This window comes from Dipodomys merriami, unplaced genomic scaffold (genome assembly GCF_024711535.1).
Source record: "Dipodomys merriami isolate MVZ:Mamm:240054 unplaced genomic scaffold, mDipMer1.0.p SCAF_143, whole genome shotgun sequence".
Lineage (NCBI taxonomy): Eukaryota > Metazoa > Chordata > Mammalia > Rodentia > Heteromyidae > Dipodomys > Dipodomys merriami.
Window position 1 is genome coordinate 2,143,887 of NW_027202749.1, and position 16,024 is coordinate 2,159,910.

Consider the following 16,024-nt stretch of genomic DNA (forward strand, 5'->3'; position numbering starts at 1 on the left):
GCCGGCCGGATGGGAGGCGGAGCGCCCGGGCCGCCGCCGCCGCCGCCGCCGCCCGCAGCCTGCGCCCCGGCCGGGCTCCGGGGCCGCGTCGTCGCCGCGGGCTCGCGGCCCGGGCGCCCCGAGTGAGCGGGGGCCGAGGGCGGGGCCGCGGGGACCCCGGGACCTGCCCCCTTCCCGCCGCCGCCGCGTCCCCGCGCTCTCCCCGGCTCCAGCTCTACGCTCGCGCGCGCGCCGGCGGCGGGGAGCCCGGCAGCCCTCGCTCTCCGCCCGCCCGCCCGCCGGGCCGCCACGGCCGAGGGCCGGCTGCGGGGCGCCGCGGGCCCCGGCGGGCGCTCCCCAGGATCAGGCGGCGATGCGGGCGCCGACCCGGGCCCCGGGGCGCCCGACCTGCGGCGGCTGCGCCCCGGCTCCGGGCGGGACCGCGTAGCCGGCGGGAGGACCATGGCGTCCCCGGCGCTGGCGGCCGCGCTCACGGCGGCGGTGGCGGCGGCGCCGGGCCCCAACGCGAGCGGCGGCGCGGGTGAGGGCGGCGGCGGCGCCAACGCCTCGGGGGCCGCCCGGGGACCCCCGCCGGGCCAGTACTCGGCGGGCGCCGTGGCGGGGCTGGCGGCCGTGGTGGGCTTCCTGATCGTCTTCACCGTGGTGGGCAACGTGCTGGTGGTGATCGCCGTGCTGACCAGCCGCGCGCTGCGCGCCCCGCAGAACCTGTTCCTCGTATCGCTGGCCTCGGCCGACATCCTGGTGGCCACGCTGGTCATGCCCTTCTCGCTGGCCAACGAGCTGATGGCCTACTGGTACTTCGGGCCGGTGTGGTGCGGCGTGTACCTGGCGCTGGACGTGCTGTTCTGCACTTCGTCCATCGTGCACCTGTGCGCCATCAGCCTGGACCGCTACTGGTCGGTGACGCAGGCCGTCGAGTACAACCTGAAGCGCACGCCGCGCCGCGTCAAGGCCACCATCGTGGCCGTGTGGCTCATCTCGGCCGTCATCTCCTTCCCGCCGCTCGTCTCCTTCTTCCGCCAGCCCGCGGGCGCGGCCTACCCGCAGTGCGGCCTCAACGACGAGACCTGGTACATCCTGTCGTCCTGCATCGGCTCCTTCTTCGCGCCCTGCCTCATCATGGGCCTGGTCTACGCGCGCATCTACCGCGTGGCCAAGCTGCGCACGCGCGCGCTGGGCGACAAGCGCGGCCCCGCGGGCCCCGACGGCGCGGCCGCCACCACGGACAACGGGCCGGACCTGGCGGCGGGGGCGGCGGCCGGGGCGGCGGCCGGCGAGAACGGGCACTGCGCCGCCACCGCCGCCGCCGCCGTGGAGCCGGACGAGAGCAGCGCGGCCGAGCGGCGCCGGCGCCGGGGCGCCCTGCGGCGGGGCGGGCGGCGGCGGCGCGCGGGCGGCGGCGGGGACGCGCCGGCGGCGGGGCCCGCGGGGGCGGCGGCGGCGGAGGCCCCGGGCCCCGGGCGCCCGTCCCGGGCCAGCGCGCGCTCCGTCGAGTTCTTCCTGTCGCGCCGGCGCCGCGGGCGCAGCAGCGTGTGCCGCCGCAGGGTGGCCCAGGCGCGCGAGAAGCGCTTCACGCTGGTGCTGGCCGTGGTCATGGGCGTGTTCGTGCTCTGCTGGTTCCCCTTCTTCTTCAGCTACAGCCTCTACGGCATCTGCCGCGAGGCCTGCCAGCTGCCCGACCCGCTCTTCAAGTTCTTCTTCTGGATCGGCTACTGCAACAGCTCGCTCAACCCGGTCATCTACACTGTCTTCAACCAGGATTTCCGCCGCTCCTTTAAGCACATCCTCTTCCGACGGCGCACGAGGGGCTTCAGGCAGTGACCACCACCACGGGGCACCAGGCTGGGCCCCGGGGGGGGGGAGGAGGAGGGGGCAGAAGCGGCCCCCAGGGAGGGGGGAGGAGAGAGGGGAGCCCCTCTGCCTTCCCACCTCAGCGAGGGCCTGGACAGGGATCTGCCCGAGTGTGACTCCCGGCGTCGGGGTTCTGGATGGGCTCCAGGGCTGCACCCCCCCCCAAACACACCCCAGTGTCGGTGTGAACAAGGGCTGAGTCCCACCACCCGGGGCCAAGCCTGGGGGTGGAGGGCTAAGAGGGCACTCCGCTGACAATCTGATTCTTGAGCGCATTTAAATGTTTGCCAAAAAAAAAGGACAACCAACACAACCAAACTATTTTCTAAATAAACCTTTGTAATCTAGGTGCGGCGTGCAGCTGTCCTTAAGGCCGGGTTGAGACACCCCAAGCCCAGCCCAAGCATGGAGGGGAGGGCGGGGAGGGCAGGGAGGGACCCTCCCGAGACCCTCCCGCATGGTGAGGATGGGGCTTTTCTAAAGACAAAACAAACAGCAAACCCTGAATCCTATATACTTAGGTATATATGTGTTCAGGATGCTGGTGCTACAAGCAGCTACGCAGCAAAGGAATGAAGGCCCCAAGCTGAGTCCAAATTTGGATGGGGGGGGCGCGGCCTCCTTGCATCCCCCACCCCTCGAACGTCCACTACTTCAGGGAGGGGCTGGGCTCTAAGTCCAGGCCTCAGGAGAACTTTGGGCCAGTCCCCCCAGACCTGGGACACTGTAGGCTGGCTGTTGCAGGCTGGGGCACGCCCCGGGAAGTGGAGCTCCCCTCAACCCCCGGACAAGCCAGGCTTGCTGACCAGGCAAGTCCTCATCCGCTCCTCCACAGCCAGGCTCGCCGTGCTGGGCCAGAGAGAGAGAGAGCTTGATAGCCATCGTGATCATTTCTAAGCCAAAGCCAAGGTGGTGGCCGCCCAGAGTGAGGAGTGCGGGAAGCGGCTGCACATCCCCGTGGCCCTCACTCCAGGGGCTCCTGTGTGGACCCCATGAGGTCAGCACCACAGGCTCTCCAGACCCCAGTTGGAGATGCCAGCAGCTCGTGGGTTAACGGGGTTGAGGGGGTGACACCCACCCCCGGTCATTTGTCTGGGCTCCCCAGGGACTTCCTTCCCTCCCCAGCTCCTGGGCTTTTCCCTAAGGGCCTCCCAGCATGTGTCTCTCCTGGGCCTGAGCCTGGCAGGGCCCAGGGGTTTGCCCGGAAAGGGTCAGCTCTCCATCCTGCCTGTCATCCCCGAGTCCTGCACAGGAGCAGGCCTGCTCCCGGTCTGACTGCCCCTCGGGGAAGACCCCCTTCCCCCTCTGTACACCTGCATCTCGGCATGCACCGGCTCGCCTGCTGTGCCCGGGCGCAGACACGGGCGTGGAAAGCAGAGGGCACTGCGTGTCTGAGGGCCTACTGGACAGGGCATCACTGGCTTGGCCTTGCTCCCAGCTGTAACCGGGGTCTCTGGAAGCTGCCCAGGTCCTGCCAGACAGCCTGGTCCTGCCTGCCCACAGTCGGGGGGCCATGGCAGGGCCCTGCTGCAAGAAGATGAGGTATCTGGACAGCTACCACCCCTTCCAGGGAAGCCCCTGGGACCCAGCATCCATCCAGATGAACTGCAAATGGCCGGCCAGATGGGAAGATAGCCCTTCCCCCATCTCAGGACCCCAGTCCAGCCCAGGATGCCTTTTCTGGTAGGAATCTTACTCCTGGTGCTCGTGTCATTACCCACACATTTCCTGGGGCTTGGAGAGTTGAACCCACCCTGGCAGGGTTGCTGGGTTGGGGGGCTGGTGTGGGGCAAGAGGCTGAAAAGAGGCCAGCGTCAGGCTGCAGAGCCCTGAGTCCCTCGGCTCAAGGCAGCCCCGCTAGCCAGGGGATGGGCAGGGGCACCCAGGGGACAGGCTTGTATTCGCGCCCCTGGGAGGTCGGCCAATGCCGCCGGTCAGCTTGGGCAGGTGTTGAGCCGCGGGGACCCTTACAGCAGTGAGGGTGGACCCTGCCTCAGCTCTCAGGGACTGTCAGGAAGCTGCCCTTTTTCCTTTCCTAATCTCAGCTGGATAAACAGAGACAAGCTCGGATTCTCCCCGCTCCTGCTGCAGAAAGACCTGGTGGCTTGGGTGGCGTGGGGCCTGCCCACTCCTGCACGCGGGCTGGGGAGCCACCGGCCGGGCGGCTTCTCCAGTGCATGACTGGGCCCCAGCGGGACCCCCTGTCCACTGCGGGCCGGCAGCTCTGTCCCCCAACTCTGTCCCTGCAGTTCTCATCTTTAGGTACCAGCCTTGGGCCGCCTCCCTTCTCTTTACAACACCAGAGTTGGGGGCATGGTGATTGTGGAAACTGAGGCCCAGAGGTGGCCCAGAACCCTCGGGGGGACACGAGAGAGACCCTTCACGTGCCCTGCATCCTGCTCCGGGCTGGCGGTTCAGACAGGAGGAGGAGGAGGCCGGCAGGGTGCAGGAGGGCTGGGTGCGGGGGTGTGGGGCTGGGGGCCGGGGGCGGGGGCGGGGGCGGGGCCGGGTGTGGGGCTGGGGGCGGGGGGGGGGGCGGGTGCGGGGGCGCGGGGCTGGGGGCCGGGTGCGGGGGCCGGGTGCGGGGGCCGGGTGCGGGGGCCGGGTGCGGGGGGGGGGGGCCGCGGGGGCCGGGTGCGGGGCCGGGTGTGGGGGCCGGGTGCGGGGACCCGGGGCTGGGGGCTGGCAGGCGTGCTGAACTTCCCAGGGGCTCACAGCACGCGTCTCCACTAACTGGAGGCAGTTGTGAGCCTGTAACGGGCGGGGGGGGGGGGGCAGCTCTGTGGAAACGGGGCGCGGGGGGCAGGATGGGAAGGGCTGCAGCTCCCATCGCGGAGCCGCCCGCCCACCCACTCAGCGGGCACAGGGGCGCGAGGCAGGGGGGCAGGCGCCGTGCCCACCCACCCTCCCCCCCACCTCAGCCTCGGGGGTGGGGCGCGGCGGGCACGGTGCCCGGGCCTGGTACTGGCTGGGGAGGAAGCCGCCCTTCCTGGTGGTGCTGGCAGCTGGCTGTATTTTTATATCACATCCATCGGCAAGGCTCAAATATTCCAGCGCCGCGCCAGATCCGCACGGTGCCTGCTGGAGTCTGGCTTGACAGTCTCCGCTCTTTTGTCAGCTCCCTGCCGGCCCCCCCCCCCCCTCGTACTCCAGCAGCCCCTGGATGAGAAGGGCCTGGTGTGGAGGAAGGCGGCCCCCGGCTCCTACCAAGTGAACAGGCTACCCACCCGCGGTGGGTACCACGGGACCAGGAGCCTCCCTCCTTCTCTGCCTGGGAGCCGTGGGTGCCACGGGTACCCTGTCCCCCCCAGCTCCTCCTCCCTCCCCCCCTCTCCCACAAGGCTCAGCCCCGTCCTCTGAGGGCAACCTGGGAGCAGAGGTGGCTGTAGACTCAAAACCCTGGGGACCCAAAATGCGTTTCTTTCTTGCCAAGAGGATCTGTCTGCTCGTGGTGAAAGCCTCTGGACAATGGAGTCATTATGGTCCAGATAAGAAATCGGGTGTGCAGGGTGGAGCTTAGCAAAGAACCAGGTAAAAGGTACCCTGCTCTTAGGTTCAAACAAAAACGTGCCCAGAGCTGCCTGGCAGCCATGGAGAAAGAGGGGGCAGTCTGTGCCCCTCCCCCGGGCCACACACACACACACACACACACACACACACACACACACACTCGCCAAGCTGGTAGTCACCTGTAGCTAGGCCTACCTGGAAGATGACAGGCGTCCCAGAGGGACATCCACGTCCAGTCCCAGGGCTGAGAATGGGTGAACCCCGTCCCGGGCCTCGCTCCCATCAGCAGCAGTTTACTACTCTAGTCACGCTCCCCCAAACGTTGGACCTGGGGGTGGAGGGAGTGGTGTCCATGGGGGGAATGGCCCAGAGCCTGGGATTGTGGACGGTGGCTGCGTGGCCTCCACACCCTGTGTCCGAAGGGGGTCAGAGCCTGGCAGCCTAAAGCCCAGGCTGGCCTTCTCTCCCCGCCGGCTCCGGGGCTCCGAGGACCTCCAGGACGGCCCCGCTTCACTTCTACACCAGCCCTCCTCCGTCTGCCTGTCTCCCCTCTGGCTGCTCGTCCCGGGCCAGGCCTGCCCGCACCTGTGCACACCAGAGGCCCCAGCTGCAGTGCCCAGCCGCATCCCTGGCTCCGGGTCCCTGCTCTGTGTCCCCATGCAGGGATCCGACGTGGGGACAGAGCTCCAAGGGACCTCCGTGTGCCTGATGGTGCTGGGGGGCCGGGGGGGGCTGCCGATGCCCCAGGCCACACTGGCCAGTCAAGGTGGGTGCCCACAGGGCGCTGGAGGCAGCTCTGGCCGCCGCTGCCCGGCTGCCGCCGTGGGGGCCGCTCTGCTTCACGTGCAGGCCCGGCTGCCGGGCCGGCTGTTCAGATACTGGTGGGCGGACTTCTCCCGCAGATCATCAGCTCTCGACTGACGGTGCCTCTGCGGGAGGCCTTGGGAACTCGGGGAGCAGGGCCCATGGGGGGTGTCTGGTTCACAGCCCCCTCCCATTTCAGAGGTCTGGGGGGGGGACTGATTCACCATGGATACCAATAACAACGAGCAGACATAAGGGCTTCCGCAGCTAGCATCTGTGGTGTGTTCATTTGTTTTTCAACCGCCTGTTGGGAAAGTTGGAGTGATGCACCCATTGTGCAGATGAGCAGCTGAGGTTCGGGAGGAGATTTCAGGAAGAGGTGCTGCACCCCTTCCACCCCATCGCGTCGCCGGAGCGACCCCCTTCACAGGTGATTCCACAGGCTCCCGTAGCCAAGGCTGGCTCCCAAGGTCCCCAGGCTCCGTGGACAGAGCCGGACCGCCTGGCTGCGGCTCCTCTGCGCTTTATCTGTGGTGAGCAGCACCTCCATTCAGCCAACAGGATCAGACCGGGCCCGAGGCTTACATAGCACTCCATGGCTTCCTTACCTGAGAGTTCATTGGTAGCCCGGCCCTGCCCCTGCCCCTTGCCATGTGAGCGCCCCCCCCCACTTTGTATTTGGGGTGTCATCTTTGGATGCGTGAGGCGGGCTTGAAGATCACCCCACCCAGGATATTGTAGTGAAAACTAGCTAGGCTGTCCACTTCCTAGTGGGCGCTGCCATCGTAAGTGGAATTTAAGGCAGACTCAGCCCCCTTTGAGTTCAAACGAAGCCTTACTCAGAATTGATTGCTTCTGCTCCCGAGAGGGCTCAAGGAGGAGACAGTCTGGTTGCTTTTGCTACAGCCCAATAATCCACAGAGCCTGGCAGCCCCAGCGAGCTGGCAGGGTGGGCACCTGGGGCAAGCGGGCCCAGGCTGTGCCGGAAGGCAGGGGAGTGGCTGCCTTCCGGGCGCGTGCAGGGGCCTGCTCAGGACTTGGTTCCACGGAAGCCCCTGGCACGTTGCAGGTTTCTCAAGGGTGTAAAGCAAACTGTGCAGGGCGACCTGGCTGCCACCACTCTGGACCCAAGCTTGAAGCTTGACTGAGTCACGTCCTACCCAGCCCAGAGCCTCCTCCCTCAGACTGTCACCAACAGCCTGTGCCCTCACACACACAGGTCCAACTGTGCACGGAGCCCGTGCCATGTCTGGCCGCGGCCCCCGGGCTGCTGTGGCCCCGGCACGGAGCCCACGTCCCCCGCCAGCATGGGTCGCTGGCAAGTCAGAGGCTTCTGGAGCCCTGAGATCCACAGTGAGGGGTGAGAGTTCCTGCAAGCCTCCCCACTGCGGTACGGCCCTGTGTCATGGGCAAGCTGTGTCAGGTACAGACGGACACGTAAGTGTGTGTGTGAGAGAGAGAGAGAGAGCGTGCACGTGTCTTTCCACAGCGCTGGATTTATTAACAATGAACCCAAACAAAGGAATCCATCCCCATCTTAATGCTAGTGTCAGCTTAACATGACAAGGTCAGGCAACATTAAGAAAGGGCGCCAGGGCCCCGCTGACGGCCCGGCCTGGAGCCGCACAGGTGCAAGTCTCCATGGGGACCCGGTGCACTTGGCTACTCTGTGGGTGCAGAGCTGTTTGGGGTACAGCGTTGTCCCTGCAGGTCTGGCTGACCCGCAGTCTGGGCCGTCGGCTTGCAATGGGCTGTGTGTCACATCCAAGAGACACGGCGCTGGGGGAGGGGCAGGGCGGAGCTCCGCTCTGGGAAGTGGATGTGGGTCAGAATGCCGCTGCAGCTCCATCTTGGAGAGCCTCCCTTATCATCCCACGCGTGGAGGTTACAGCTGGCGTGATTGACAAGCCTGTGCCTGGAGGCCGACTCTGATGGTGTGTGTGTGTACACGTGATTGTGCATTGGCACAAATAAACTGTGTGTGTTTGTGCCTCACGGTGGGCTGGCAGATGGTGGTTGTTTACTTGCCTGAACGAGATGTGGGCTCCTCCTGTCTTGGCACTTGTGTTCAAAATGGAGTAACGTAGGTCAAGAGCATCGTTTTATCTAATGGAGTGGCCAGAAGGTGCTGTTCTACAGGACACGGAGTGGCCAGAGCAGGCCCAGCCTGTTCCTTGGGCAACTGCGTACAGTCCGGTCCCAGGACAGGGAGTGGATACACGGTCAGGCCCAGTCCTCCCAGGCCGTCCAGCCACCGGCCACTCTTCCCACCCCAGCCCCCACACCGAGGCCTGAGCTCGGCAGGCTCTGGAGAGGTTGGAAGGATCGGCTGGGGCTGAGGCCAGACCTCCCGGCACCGTCTATCAGGATACAGGACAGTGTTTTCCTGCTGCACTGAGCAGGCGCTACCACAGCCACCTCTGCGGTCTCAGGACGCCCCATAGGGCCTACCACTCCCAGGCCCCGTGGCTGCCAGGTCCTTCCCATGGAGCTCACAGCGGGGGAGGACTGAGCCCCCTCAGACGGCCACAGAGTCACCCTGAACACACAGGCTGGACTGCCTGGCTGGGGAGGCCTCCCAAACCCATCTCACCCCATGCCGCACCCCTGAGACTGGTCCCTGCCCACTCCACCAGACCACAGGACCTAGCCAGGGCCCACAGGTGGTCCGCTCCCACCGCTGACCGGCCACTCTGCGGCTCTCCCTGGTCTGGTCAGCCTCATCCAGTCCTTCGAGGAGCACCGGCTCCCTCCAGCTCTGCAGGCGCCCTCTGCCCTCAGGCCCTTGGCGGGAGGCCGTCCAGGACGGCTGAGAATCTAGCCCTGGTCCTGGAGTCCAGGGCGGAAAAGGCTCCTCACGGATGGGGGACAAGGTGAGGTCAGAGGGCCCAGAGTTAGAGCCAGAGCCTGACCCCCCGGGGAGAAGCCAGCGATGCTGCGGGTGCTAGGTCCCATGGTGCTTGATTCATTTTTCCCAAAGGTCACCAGCCTCTGTTGAAGGACAGCGCTAAGCCTTTTAACAAGCCTCAAACCCTGCCCTCAACACGCCAACCAAGAGCATCGTTTTCACCTTCTGTTTGGGGCGCGGTTAGCCTTTGTGGAGGCATCAGATGATCACAAAAGTAAGGGGCAGGAAACACTCAAACCTGCCACTGCAAACTGTAGCATGCGTGGGCCGGTGGCCTGACCCCGGGCTGCATGCACGGGGCTGGGGTGAGCAGTCACTGAGGGGCGCTGCCCGCAGGCAGGTGGGGCCTTAGGCCAGGGCCTGGCTGGGACCTGCCCTCTGGGGCTGGTCCCTGCATGCAGTGCTGGACTGCCCTGCAGGGCACCACAACCACTGCCTGGGGACCAGAAGTCCCTCCTGCAGACACGGCAGGGCCGCTCCGCGGAGGCCTCTCTGCTGGGCACGGAGACCACGGCTCTTCCGGTGTGCCCACGTGGTCATCCCTCTGGATGTCGCCCGAGTGGCTCTGGACATGGGCGGCTCCCGCCTCCCGCCTCGGTTTCCCCAGTGGCATCCTGAGGATTATATTTGTACCTGCTGACAATGCCTCTGTCTGACACCACACACATCCTTAGCCATGGGGGGCTGTGAGGAGGAGGGTGGGGTAGATCCCCGCCCTCTGGGGTCCCACCCTGTGCCTCTGGGAGGCAGAACCAGGACTGGGGGAGCTGGCTCTGGTTGGGGGGAGCTGGCTCTGGTTGGGGGGCTAGCTCTGGTTGGGGGCTGGCTCTGGTTGAGGGGGCTGGCTCTGGTTGGGGGGCTGGCTCTGGTTGGGGGCTAGCTCTGGTTGGGGGGGGCTGGCTCTGGTTGGGGGGCTGGCTCTGGTTGGGGGGCTGGCTCTGGTTGTGGGCTGGCTCTGGTTGAGGGGGCTGGCTCTGGTTGGGGGGCTGGCTCTGGTTGGGGGGCTGGCTCTGGTTGGGGGGCTGGCTCTGGTTGGGGGCTGGCTCTGGTGGGAGGCTGGCTCTGGTTGAGGGGGCTGGCTGTGGTTGGGGGGCTGGCTCTGGTTGGGGGCTGGCTCTGGTTGGGGGGCTGGCTCTGGTTGGGGGGCTGGCTCTGGTTGGGGGGCTGGCTCTGGTTGTGGGCTGGCTCTGGTTGGGGGGCTGGCTCTGGTTGGGGGAGCTGGCTCTGGTTGGGGGGAGCTGGCTCTGGTTGGGGGGCTGGCTCTGGTTGGGGGCTGGCTCTGGTTGGGGGCTGGCTCTGGTTGGGGGGCTGGCTCTGGTGGGAGGCTGGCTCTGGTTGAGGGGGCTGGCTCTGGTTGGGGGGCTGGCTCTGGTTGGGGGCTGGCTCTGGTTGGGGGCTGGCTGTGGTTGGGGGGCTGGCTCTGGTTGGGGGGCTGGCTCTGGTTGGGGGGCTGGCTCTGGTTGGGGGCTGGCTCTGGTTGGGGGGCTGGCTCTGGTTGGGGGGCTGGCTCTGGTTGGGGGGCTGGCTCTGGTTGGGGGCTGGCTGTGGTTGGGGGGCTGGCTCTGGTTGGGGGGCTGGCTCTGGTTGGGGGGAGCTGGCTCTGGTTGGGGGGCTGGCTGTGGTTGGGGGCTGGCTCTGGTTGGGGGGCTGGCTCTGGTTGGGGGGCTGGCTCTGGTTGGGGGGCTGGCTCTGGTTGGGGGGCTGGCTCTGGTTGGGGGGCTGTCTGTGGAAGGAGAAGCGGGGTCCTCGGGAGGGCCTGCCTTCAGTACGTGTTCTTTCTAAGGCCTATCGCTCCCCACCTGTGTGAATGCACGTTTCTTGTGTTTGGGTTTTGATTTTGTGATGTTTGTAACAGCCTTATTCATAAGAGCAGAAACCTGGAGAGAGCCCAGAAGGCCATCGATTGGTAACTAGATGAACAGCAGCGGTGCCCGGTGACAGGGAGGGGCAGGTGGGGGGGACAGCGTGGGGCCGGCCAGCCCTCCACGCCCGCCACGTGTCATCTGGCCTGGGAGGCTTCACTTTAGGGTGGTGTGGGGTTCCCAGGCACAGAGCCGCCCCTTGTCGACACTTATAGCCTCTATACGTGAATGGAGGTGACCGCAGGGGTCTGCGGCGGCGCCAGCGGTCCTCAAGGGCGAAGAGAGGCTTTACAGACCGAGATTCTTCTCAATGGAGGTGTCTGGTTGGCCACTGGACTTGCAGATGGGAGGGAGACGGGCTTGGACACCCAGCCAAGAAGGTTCTAGAAAGGCATCCTGGTCTCTTTGCTCAGAGCTGGGGGAGAAGGATCATCTCCACTGACCAGGCCTCGGGGAGGCCTGCTCGGCTGCAGTGATGGAAAACTACCAGCCACCAGGAGCTGTTATCTGCCATCAGCCCTCAGGAGAGGCTCTGGGCCGGGCCGGGCTGCGGACGCGTTCCTTCTGCTCCAGGAGAACGAGGGGACCGTGCACACCCACGCCCCGCTGCCAGCTCAGGACAGAGTACCCCTTCCTGTGAGGGCCTGGGGTCCTACCCACCCCCACCTGAGCCGCCTCAGCCCAGCTCAGCACGCCGGAACAGATCCTCAGCCCCTACCACGTGCAGGTAGCAGCCCTGAGCCGCCACGCCTCCACCAGCTCAACCCCCCCACCGCAGCCCTGCGCACGCGTTCCCTCGGAGGGGCGTGCCCTCCGGGACGGCCCTGCCATGCCCTGCCACGGGGCTGACCCAGCCAGAGCCCACCGTGCACCAGCCCTGCACAGCCCTCCAGCTGACTGTGCCAGGGTCCCTGTGCCAGCCCCTCCATCCAGAGAGAGAACAGGGCCCCTGTGCCAGCCCCTCCATCCAGAGAGAGAACAGGGAGGCTGCCCAGCCTGGCCCTGGGCAGTATGGTCAGCCTCCTCTGGCCGGCTTCCAGGCTCAGCAGGGACTGTGTCCAGCCTCGGGCTGGACAGGGAGACCTGGGTATAAGCCACAGACAACGGACGCCAGGCCTCTGGGCTGAGCCGTGAGTTCTGAGGGAGGGAGGAGGGAGCCGCAGGAAGCCCCCGTCTGCCTGCCTGGCATAAACATGTCTGAGCTAGAGACAATTAAGAAGCAGCAAACACAACAGAACGCTCTCTCTCCATTCCTGTTTTCTTCCCCAGGACAGATAAAAAGAGCTTGTCCTTCCTGGAGGCGGTGTTCACAGGAAGCGGCCGCCAGGCCCTGGGGTCTCCTTCCCCGACTCCCTGAGCCCCGGCCTCTGGTGAGATGCCTCCAGCCCAGCCCGAGTCTCTGCTTCGAGTCTCTGCCGTCGCCTGCCCGGATGGACTTGGCTGGCTTTCTCCTGCTGATCTGACTTTTGTCCCCACTGTGAGGTGACAAAATGCCATCCCCCCTACCCGACAGAGCTACCACGGAGGTCAGGGGTGTCAGTGGGCGTGGAGGACAGGAGAGCTGGTGCTGTCCCTGCCCGCGGTGGACACCCTGGCTCTTCTGGTCTGCCCCCTTCACCTTCCGGCTCCTTCCCCATCATCAGTGGTGGCTCTGTATTCCAGATTTACCTGCTCGGGAGCCAGGGCCCGGGCCAGGCCCTCCACGAAGCCCCAAGTCCCAAAACTGGCCCCTGGAACCCATGAGTGGAAAGTGAGTGGACAGTGGTGTGTGTGGAGAACTCAGGCGTGGCCCAGGACGGAGAGGCCTCCCCCCGCACGGCCCCTCCTGCAGCCCGGTCTTCTCCCTGCCTCTCTCGCCCCCGGGTTCCCTCACTGTGAAGGGCAGCCCTAGGACTCGAAGCCTCCAGACAAGGGGTCTTCACCGCAGGCAAGGGGCTGTCTGCGCTGTCCGGCGCCCGGCAGAGGGGCGTGGCTGGGGTGGTCCTCCTCAGCCCGTGCCAGCTGGCATCTGGGCAGTGCTGCCCTCTGCCCAGGACATCCCCAATTCTAGTCAAGCCCCCATCCTGCACTTCCTCCGCTGACTTATCTCCCCATGAGGCCGAGGCTTTGCCGAGATGTGGCTGGGCTCCTGGAAGGCCGGAGGTCTCGGTGTCTGTCTCGGCCTCCCTGACGCCAGCCTCCGGGCCAGCCTCAAACCCCAGGCTCCCCAGGAGCGGGCTGCAAGCAGCGGGCGCAGGCCAGCCCCACACCCCCGTGGGGCAGCGCGGCTGTCCCGCCAGGCCCTCTCCTCCTGCAGCGAAGACAGGGAGGAGGGATCTGCAGAGAAAACCCAGAGCCCCGTCCCCCCGAGCACACGCTGTCAACCCCAGATCTCTCCTTTGGGGGGGGCGCCCCGCCGTGTGGCGGTAAAGCTGCCACTCTAATGAACAGCTTTCATTAGAGCCCTCTGCGCGGCACGGCTGCGCTGGGGAGGCCGCGTTGTTGACTGGCTCCCAGATTCTGGGGGATGCTGGGGGCCGTGGCATCGGCTCTAGCTAAGAGGGGCCTTTCAAGAAGCTGCAGTTGGTGGTACCGCGTTCCTGCGGAGCCCAGCGGTGGCCGTCCAGCCTCGCGGGCCTTTGGGGACAGACCTGCCACTTTCCAGCACAGTGCCCCCTATTCCAGGGCTGGTCCCCGAGACGGACTGGGACCCAGAGCCCCCTTCCTTCTGCTCTCCCGTCCAGTGAGTGCTCAGTGACTCCTGGGAGCTGCCCTCCGTGGGGCCGGCGCTGGCAGCGGGCTCAGCACTCCACCGAGGCCCCGGGGCCTCTGGGCGTGGCGCACCCATGCTTTGGGCTCCGTAGAAGGAGGGGCTGGGCTGCAGGGCCTCAGGTCAGAGCTGGCCGCCCCGAGGAGACCCAGGCTGCCAGGGAGGGGGTCCAGGCCCGGCCAGGCCAGTCTGCACCCAACACTCAGACTGGGAGAGGAGCACCAAGCTAGTAGGTCCTGAGGAGAAGGCCTGGGAGCAGGGGTGTCCCGCTGTGGGTTCCTTTGAAGGCAGAGTGTGCGCCCACACCCCCCAGTGGCCATGACACACGCCTCCGACCTGTACAGGCCAAGGCCGCCTGCCCTCTGCACCCAGCTCAGTGAGAATGGAACAGCTCCGCCCAAAGGAACAGCAATGCAGGCTCAGCAGCAGCTCAGAGCAGCACTGCGTGAGGGGCAGGGGCTGAGCACCCCACCTCACAGAAAAGGCCTGGGGCAGGAGTCCCTGGCACAGCCCAATGTGGGCCTGTCCCCAGGCCCAGGACTGTCAGGCCTGGGCAGAGGCGAGGAGGGACCCCTCAGGGCACCCAGCTAGTTCCAGGAAATGTCTCCTGTGCAAGTGCAAAATCTGTTTCCTCAAAGCCCCCTGGTGCTGCCGGGCCCGCCCTCCGCAGACCCCGCTCTCAGGAGCAGACAGTCCTCACGCTGGACAGCTAGCCAGGCCTGTGTTCCTGATGGCTTCGGCCCAGGAGCTTGGACCAACCCGTGACAGAGGAATGGAGGAGGGAGAGGAAGAGGAGAGGGGGGAGGGGAGAATGGAGGAGGGGAGGAGGGGAGGAGGGAGGGGTGGAGGGGAGGAGGGGAAGGAATGGGGGAGGGAAGGGAGGAGGGGAGGAGGGAAAGGAATGGGGGAGGGAGGGGAGGAGGGGAGGAGGGAAAGGAATGGGGGAGGGAGGGGAGGAGGGGAGGAGGGAAAGGAATGGGGGAGGGAGGGGAGGAGGGGAGGAGGGAAAGGAATGGGGGAGGGAGGGGAGGAGGGGAGGGGGGGGAGGAGGGGAGGAGGGAAAGGAATGGGGGAGGGAGGGGAGGAGTGGAGGAAGGAGGGGAGGAGCGCTGCTCCAGGCTTAGGGCGGGGCCTGCCTCTCCCCCCCCTCAGCTTCCCCTCTCCCCTCAGTGGTACCTCGGTGTCTCAAGCTGCACTCTGGCCCTCGGAGGGGACGGGCAGGGCCGGGGCAGCCCCCTTTCTGCTCAGACGCATTGTGTCCACTGTGGCTGCTCCATGGTGTCGTGTGCACACCAGGGGGTGGGTGGTGAGTATGGCCCGCCCCTCCACAGTGGGAGCTGCCCCCCATTGGGCCCTGGCCCCAGCGGGGTGCAGGTGTGTGTAGACATCAGCAGGGAACAGGGAGACAGGTCCCGGGACCGGCCAGCGGGACCCAGCTCCAGCAGGGCTGACCTCGCTCGGCTTCACTAATGCAGAGGCTGCAGTGAGTGAGTGGTTCGGTTGCCTTTCCAGCCCAGACAAAATCAATACATTCTGGAAACATGAGAACAGCTGACCTTTGAGATTTCTAGCAAATCTTCTAGAGTGAGGAGCCCTGGCCTAGAGCTCAGGGACAAGACAGGGCACTGGGAGGGCTCCCTGTGGGAGGAGGGATCCTTAATGCCGGGGTATGCATTCTTGTAAGGATGAGACCCAGATCCTGTGTGTACTTCAGAGAGACAGGCCTCCAGCACAGCAGATTCTGGAAGGTTCTGTGAACCAGGCTCTCTGTCTCTGTCTGCCTCTGTCTGTCTCAGTCTCTGTTTCTGTCTCTCTCTGAGCTGCAATGTGGTCATGTCCCAACTTCTCTAGGAAGTGCCCCAGCATGGCAGGCAGGAGGAGATCATCCCCGCAGACAAGGACAGCGTCCGGAGCGGGAGAGGGAGAGACGGGGTTGACGCCCAGCCGCCCGAGCCTGACGCTGCCTGGCCGGTGTGGCTCAGGGCTCCACCTCAGGCTCCACTGGTGGGTGGGCGGGGACGGAGGGGACGTAGAGACCACTGCTGGTGACGGAGAGAGAGTAAGTCCGGGAGGAAGGAGAGGAGGCCTCTGGGGCTTGGAGCACAGAGCGTAGCGGGCCGTGGAGGGCTCTCAGATTGTGCAGCCGCAGCGCTGTGCCCAAGCGTCTCTAGCTAAGCACCCGGCCGCGGCCCAGGCCTCCAGCCAGGCGGCACTTGGGCAGTGTCCAGCCGTGTTGTGTCATGTCCACGCTAAGTGGACACTCCTGCGTGCTGTTCTGACGTGGGGGCCGGCGCTCTGTGCAGCTGCTCCAAAGCTCTCTGCACAGGGGCATTGTGCTCC

General features: G+C 66.1%; 1 protein-coding gene across 1 annotated transcript; it reads left to right on the plus strand.

Moving 5' to 3' along the window:
* The first annotated feature begins 441 nt into the window (after positions 1 to 441).
* Adra2c (adrenoceptor alpha 2C) lies at positions 442 to 2,180 on the plus strand. The gene has a single exon (XM_070021607.1). It carries the CDS (start codon positions 442 to 444, stop codon positions 1,819 to 1,821), a length of 1,380 nt encoding a protein of 459 aa, XP_069877708.1. The 3' UTR covers positions 1,822 to 2,180.
* The last annotated feature ends 13,844 nt before the right edge of the window (positions 2,181 to 16,024 follow it).